We start from the raw sequence: 7689 nt of genomic DNA on the forward strand, positions 1-7689 counted from the left end.
GGTTCTCAGTCTGTATGAGCGGGTCATTAAGTCTTCTAGGGTTCTTATTTAATGCAAAAAAGTAAAGACTATATATACTGGGATCACTTACTGGTAAAAGTGATATTAATATGAAACCTCATGGAAGAAGGGCAGAAGATAAGAACATGTTCTTTGGAGATTTAAATAAATTCAAGATAAATAAAACTATATATTGTATATAGCCTGTATATGTCCAAGCAATGAGGCCTTGAAAGGCATTATAGGACGTTCTAAATATATCTGGTGGTTATGAATGAATGAATGTGTTTTGGTTTGCATCCAAAAGGCTTTCTAGAAGAGAGTCGTACGTAAAAAACCACCACCACCCCCCATCCCCAACCATCTCCACGTCACCCGAAAATAAATGGATTGACTTTTGGACGAGCGACAGTTTTCCTTCATAATTGTTAATTATCATGAGTGCTCTCTGTGCTACTCTCTATGAATGGAGATGGGACACTCACTCTCTCTCCTTCTCTTTTACTCCACCCTCTGTTCTTTTTTATGGGATTGGTCTCAGTTCTCAAGGACGCCCAAGAGGACGACGGAGGGAGGAGGTGCAGTGGATGGGTGGGGCACCTGCGTCACTCCCTGCCTGCGCATCGTGGGCTTTATGGCTGTGGGCGCCAGGAAGCTGCACCCCCCCTCTAACCCCAGCCCAGTCCATCTTCTCCTGCACTGACCAGCAGTAACCCCACCCACCCACCCACCCACCCAGCCCCGGGTGGCTCCTCCCAGAGTCTGAGACGGAGAGAGAGAGCACTAGCACTTAAGGTAATGTAAATAACCAGGGAGGAAAGAGCTATTTTAAGATGCTGTCTTTCTCTGTGGCCAACGGACGGGGACAAAGATGCAAGCCAAGCGATTGTAATGTCAGTCACGTTTTCGGAGACGTTCTCTTTCTCCGTCGTCCATCCTGCTAGCTGAAGGGCCCGGCTCACGACAAAGAGCTAGGGCCGCCTGCAGATTCTATGACAGCCTTTTTCTAAAGAAACATGTTTTTAAAACATATTTATATATATATATTTCTTGACTGGATGAGCAACTGAAGGACTGAGTCAACACGAAAACATAAAAATGACTCAAATGTTTCTGATCTTTGAATCTAAAAATTCCCGTGAAACAAAGACTCTCCAAAAGGCCGGCGAGGAAAATCGGAGGGGTCACATGATGACTAAGAGATTAGGAAACCAGGAAAACTTTGACCTTTTGGCCTCTGCAATCTAGTCAAATGATAAATGTTGAACACTCTGACCATGAGAGGTCACATTTTAGTTGAACCCAGGCCAACGAGATGCAAATCAAAGTGTGTTTTAAGAAATTAAAGGCCGTAAACTAAACACAACAGGACCTGGTTTAGAAACACTACGCAAACACACATCTCAAGAGTCGGCGAACAACAAACGTGAAATACAACATTTTTTATCTTCTTACAAAAGTAGAGTTTATATATTCTCCTCAAATAAGTAATTTTTTTATTGTTCCATCTTTTATGACATCAAAAATAAATAAACATTTAAACAGCATCCTCTTCATCTCTGAATAATTTTTTCTGTATATATTTCACCCCCCCCTCCCTCATACGTATACAAACATACACGTCACAGAGAAAATGATCTGTACACTGCAACAAATAATGAAACCGATTTGTAAAACAGAACCTGCTGCCACATTTTTTTCCCCCTCCTGCAACAGTTCAAGTTTGACTTTTGCAAATCACAAACGAAAACATACACAAACATCAGTAGAAGTACACTATTTGATATAATTAGATCTTCTTTTTTTTTTTTTTTTTTGTATTGGTTACATTCATATTCAAGTCCTTTGCTCGCTGCAGTCTGACCTGAGTCCAGTCAGAGCTGTGGGAATAAAAGTTTCTCCTCTTATGAGCTTGATTAAGGCAGCTGAATACAAGATCATCTTAAACACTAATTTACACTGATTCAAACTGTTCTCTACACCTGACATTAAAGAGAGTATTAGCTATTGCTTCAAGTCAACTACCTTTACTACTGCTTGTATATTTTCTACTCGGCGTGATGGATGGATGTCGTTTCCTTTCTTGATTTCACAGTCATGGTCACGTGGTGTTCAGTGATCAGTGATAACTGATAATATATACGTGAGACGTGATGATTGCCTGTCTGCGTCGAACAAAAGGAGTTATTTCTGGGTTAATATGTCATTTTTATGACATTAAAGTCTATTTAATGTGTTAATTAATTTATTAATCAAAACCCAATTATCTCAAATGTGAATTAGGTTCCACACTACATGAATTAATTAGCTTGATATTTCACATTAAAGCTATAAAATATCCAGTTTCCAATCGTTTTCCTTTTGTTGATCTATTTTACTTTGATTTTCTTAGAGTCATATTTTTATTATAATTGCTGTACATGTGTTTAAACTTTAAGTGTGTGTATGTGTGTGTGTTATTGCTTTTAACTACTTGGTACATACAGTATTACCTCCTTCCAAACTATGGTTGTGCTGTCAGTCACTTCTGATACAGTACCAGTCATCATCTGTTTGGTTTTTTTGCACTTTCTCTATGTGGAAACTGTAAGCTGCATCTCTTATCACCAATCATCTGCAATGATAAAAAATAAAATCAATTAAAATCTCTAAACCAGTTTCAAGAAAGGACACCCAACTATGTTTAGGTACTATATGAGTGTATATGTGTGTGTGTGCGTGTGTGATGTACTTCACAGAAAGAGCTCTATGTCCGGACAAGCAGCAGGTTGCTACGCTATATATCTACATCCTGACATGTGGCCGTTATCCAGTCACCACAGATGGGATGTGGTCCTTTGTAGTCCCAAGGGAGGAGGATGATTTGACAGAGTAACCAGTTCTCTGACAGTTTAGTCACAAGTTTATCTTTTTTTTTTTTTTTTTCCTTTTTGAATCACATCCTGAGTTTGTCATTCTTCGTCGTGGTGGGAGGAGTCGGGGCTGGACTCCTCCTCCTCCTCCACCGTCTCTGCCGGCAGCGTGTCGCGGCGCGTGAAGGCGGCCGCCAAGGTCACGCTGAGGCGCGGTCTGGCCGACGCCATCTCCGACAGCCCGATGTTGTTGCCCCGGGTCACGAGCGTCGTCTTATCCATAATCTCCTCGCTGTGCTTGGACACGACGGCGTCCAGAAAGTCGTATTTGTGTGAAATCTTGCCGCTTTCGAACAGGTACTTGGCCAGGTGGGAGAAAGCCACGTTGCCCAGAAAAGACGCGAGCATAGAGACGGTCTTGAACGGGAACTTCTGAATGACGAATTCCTCCATTTGTCCGGTTGTGTGGTGCTTCCGCAGCTCGGTGGTCCAGCCGGGGTAATAGATGAAAGGGGGCAGCTGCAGGTAGGGTTCGCCTCCGCCGATACGCAGCACCATGCCGAACAGGTAGCCGGCCACCGAGCCGTACGTGTTGGTGCCTTTGACGAACAGCACGCTGATCAGCTGGGGGAAGATGATGACATAAACTAGGTCTGAGCTCAGGTACCAGAGGCCGTAGACCGTCCCGGTTACCAGCGCCATCACTGTGGCGAGGCCCCCGAATACAAAGATAGTGATACGCATCACCCACACGATCTCACGGTCGGATGCCTGGAGAGAAACAGAGTAGAAAAGTAGTTGTAAATATATGCAGATCAACCAAAAACACGCATAAGAGAGAAAAAAAACAACTGCTAGGAAATACATTTGATGCCTGCTACCAGAAACACACATGTAGCCTACTCACTGACTGTCTAAAGGCGAGCTTGTAGATGTTCCTCGCGAACATGGAGCTCGCTGAGAGGATGGAAGAGTCTGCCGAGGACATGACGGCGGCGGACACCGCGCCCAGGCCGAAAAAAGAGACGAACGGCGGGCAGAGGTGTTGGAGCACGATGGGTAGAATCATGTCCGCTTCGTCCTTTTCTCTGGGAGGTGTGGATCCATAACTGGTCTGGTTCCAGTCTGAGCAAAAGGAAGAAACATTTCATCTTTCATGCACACAGGACATGATATAAAAGAAGAAGAAACCGCATGTTATCCAAAGAACCTTTACTTCTGCATGTTTCTCTAAAGCTAAAGCGATTCACAATCAAACCATTTGATTTCTTCTCTGATGCTAAAGAAGATGGGAATAAAAAAACGCTTGAACTTTAAAGGTGTACAGAAATGGCCGTTTGTCCTGTTTGTCGCGCCGAGTTGTCACGAGCTGCAACACGAGTTTATCCGAGTAAGGAAAACAAATTTGATTGGTCGTTATCGAGCGGACGGGATATTCAAAGCTTGGGGCGAGCCCGAGCTCCGTGTGTGTGTGCGTGTCTCAGACGTTTGAATGACGGATGATGGATCCAATATCAGTGGCTGATGAAGTGTGATGAATTGTGCGCAGGCTGACGTATAATCTGTGCGTCTGCATTATCCAATGCGAAAAAAAAATACCACACTATCATCCCGGATTTACTCAAAAATAGAATTTTGCACAAAGTTTGGGCTACATCGTCTGATAGATGAGTTATTACACTAATTTTATGACCCAGAGTGGGCTCAAATTCAATTTTCTTTTCTGTACAGCTTTAAGCCTGATAATAAAATATCAGTGTTTGCAGCGATATATATTTCACCTCAGTCTTTTTTAATGATGAAATGACTTCTCATTTTATAAGACGAGACGGAGCTGAGTTGTGTTCGCACTTGTTCACCGGGGAATTTGACTCCTAGAAATCTGGATCTGGAACCTCTAATTTGGTCCCTCGCCTCCCTCTAATGTAATATTTACACGACCAGCGTGGTTATTAAACGGACTGCTGCTTCATTATGGATGAGGTGAACCAGCTGCTATTTACCAGGCTATCTCAGATCTAAGGGCAACATGCCCCCTCCTCCCCCTCCCACACAAATACACACACATGCACACACACAGCCGGCACCTCCCGCAGAGATTATGCATATTCAAAGAAACGTGTGAGCTGTGAGCTCTCCAACCTGTGGAGGCCCCGATGGCTCCGATGAGAACGGAGGGCACGGCCATGACCAGGCACCCGAAGGCGGCCAGGAAGGAGAGGACCTGGGCGTAGGTGGCCGAGGAGGCCGACAGGACTCTCTGGAAATACACCTGCCAGGGTATTCCTCCAAGCATCTGCAGCACAATCCATTTTAGTTCATTTTCATTTCATTTCATAACCTTTATTTAAACTCGGAGATATATTGAGGAGCAACCTCATTTACAATATAGCCGAGATGAAACACAGAACATATAAAGACAGAAGATAAAACAATTGAGACATACATAAATATTCAGACATAACAAACATACATAAGCATAACTTGAATACATAAATGTCGTTAAAATCAGGAGCAGTTAGAGGAAAATGATATGTTAGAGGTATGATGTAATTATGGATTTAAATTGCCCTATTGGTAAAAGTGAGGTAAGTTTCAGATGATTTTGCATAGAGTTCCAGGTTGAAGGTGCACAGTAAGAAAAACTAGTCTTTCCAAGTTTGGTGTTGATAGAGGAAACCTGCAGTGTGAGCCAGTCTTTTGAGCGTGTGCAATGGGAACCTGCATTAAGAGATACAAGCGAGTTAATATAAGATGGTAAAAGACCAGTGAGAGCCTTAAAAATAAATAAAATCCAGTGTCGATCACGCCTGGTAGATAATGAGGGCCATCCAACTTTGGGATACAAGTCACAGTGATGAGTGTTGTAGCTGTCACCGGTAATGAACCTCAGGGCTGAGTGATAAACGGTGTCAAGTGGATGTAAGGTTGTAACTGATGCATGCTTATACAAGATGTCTCCATAGTCTAAGTTAAACTTGAATTAGGCTTATTCCATAATAAGCATCTTCACTTCATGAATTACTTCAATCAAAATGATCACTGATGAGTTTTGGGACTGAACAACAGCAGTCTCAGAAGGATGAAGGCTTTCAGTGCAGGGAAGTGACTGATAATGTGACAGATGCGAGAGATGAGCTGCTCGTACCAGGAGGCAGAAGTTGTCGATCCAGACCCAGGTGTCGCTCCTGCGGATGCTGCCTCTCCAGGGCGCCTGATACACCTGCTTCACCGCCGTCACAGTGATGTCTGACACTGCAGGGTTGGTCAAAGCGAAGGGGACGCTGATCCACTGCAGATACAGCCACACAAACGAAACCCAACAAATCACAAACATAATAAACTTACAGAATTTAAAATCCTGTTACTCTGTTGCTCTGCCTGCAGCTCAGCGTGAACTCACCAAGCCAACGAAGATGCAGAAGAGCTGCACGACGTCGGTGTAGGCCACTGAGTACAGCCCCCCGACCAGGGTGTAAAAGATGGCGATGAGCGCAGAGATAACCACGGACATCTGGATGTTGATGTCCACAATGACGCTCAGAGTGGCACCTGAGGTCATGAAGGAAACAGATGGACAGAATAAAAACAAGGCACCATGAAGAAACAAACACTTGCAGCAGCATTGCGATTTGATTTCATTACTTTCTTGTAGAACATATGAACTCACCCAGAGCGGATAAGATGGCAGCAGACCAGAAGATCTCGCCCATGAGTGCAGGTATGAAGAGAAGGCCTCCCATACGTTTCCCATACAGCTGCTGGAAAGGGTCCAACATGGTGACGTAACCTTTGGAGCGCATGGGCTTGGCGAAGAAAAGACCGCCTGAGACAATGAGAGCGCATGTAAGACTGACTGAGACATCACAGAGTTTGAACAAACAAGGATCACAGGGATTAACACATAATTTTAAACTGAATTTAAAAAATAAATTCAAATTTGGAAGGGTGCATTTCATCCAAAGGAGATATAAAGTATCATCTGACTTTTGAAACTATTTTAAACATGAGAAACATTTTGCATCACTCACCCACCACCAGACTGAGGGCATATCCAAAGGGAGCTTGTGCCCAAGCCAGGCCAAAATCAGGTAGATACACATACTCAGCTGTGCCATTGATGTATCCTCCTCCAACCCAGGTGGCTGGAAATCACAGAGGAAAAATTACAACTGCAGAATATACAGAATACAGAGAATACATGTATCTATCATTTAGGCGTTCTTATAATGCTGTTTCCTCCACAGGGGGAAACCTGTGATATACTTCTGGTTGCTGGTCTTTCAAATTGCTATAAATATGCGAGACAAAAAAACAAAAAACAAAGATCCCATGCTTAATAGAAAAAGATTTACACTTCTATTTAAAATCCTGATGCAGCCGCTGAAAGTTTGGACCGATGAACACAAACTTCACCTGTCATCGTGAATCCACCGACAAATAATCCAATGTCTCTCCCGCCGACCATGATGGTTTCGCTGCGGTCGGTGCCCTCCGCCTCCCCGGAGTGTTTGTTCTTCCATGCCGCCCAGATGCCCACGACCAGGATCAGTAGGTAGAAGACCACGATAGCCAGAAGCCCCTCTATATGGAAGGTCATCGTCGCACCGGGCTTCCGCTAGGAACGGGGCGGCATGGAGACCTGCTCGGGAGGACGCACGGAGGAAAATGACAAGGTAATAAAATTACAACAATTTGGCATTCTTCGATTTTTTTTTTAAATTAATTCATCTTTGCATTTGGACAAGCTGGATTAAGTGACTTCTGCAAAACATGTTGCAATAAACGCGAAAGAAACGCAGCACCACAATAAAAAAAAGAAGAAACATTTTATTGA

General features: G+C 43.6%; 1 protein-coding gene across 1 annotated transcript; it reads right to left on the reverse strand.

The window, feature by feature from the left end:
- Positions 1-2951: 2951 nt before the first annotated feature.
- LOC311002111 (high-affinity choline transporter 1-like) lies at positions 2952-7452 on the reverse strand (the record flags this gene model as incomplete). The annotated part of the gene is made up of 8 exons (XM_083993352.1): positions 2952-3623; positions 3760-3977; positions 4995-5148; positions 6001-6144; positions 6256-6404; positions 6523-6678; positions 6884-6997; positions 7269-7452. 8 exons carry the CDS (start codon positions 7450-7452, stop codon positions 2952-2954), a joined length of 1791 nt encoding a protein of 596 aa, XP_083849478.1.
- Positions 7453-7689: the final 237 nt, after the last annotated feature.

Source organism: Trachurus trachurus, assembly GCF_905171665.1.
Source record: "Trachurus trachurus genome assembly, chromosome: 3".
Lineage (NCBI taxonomy): Eukaryota > Metazoa > Chordata > Actinopteri > Carangiformes > Carangidae > Trachurus > Trachurus trachurus.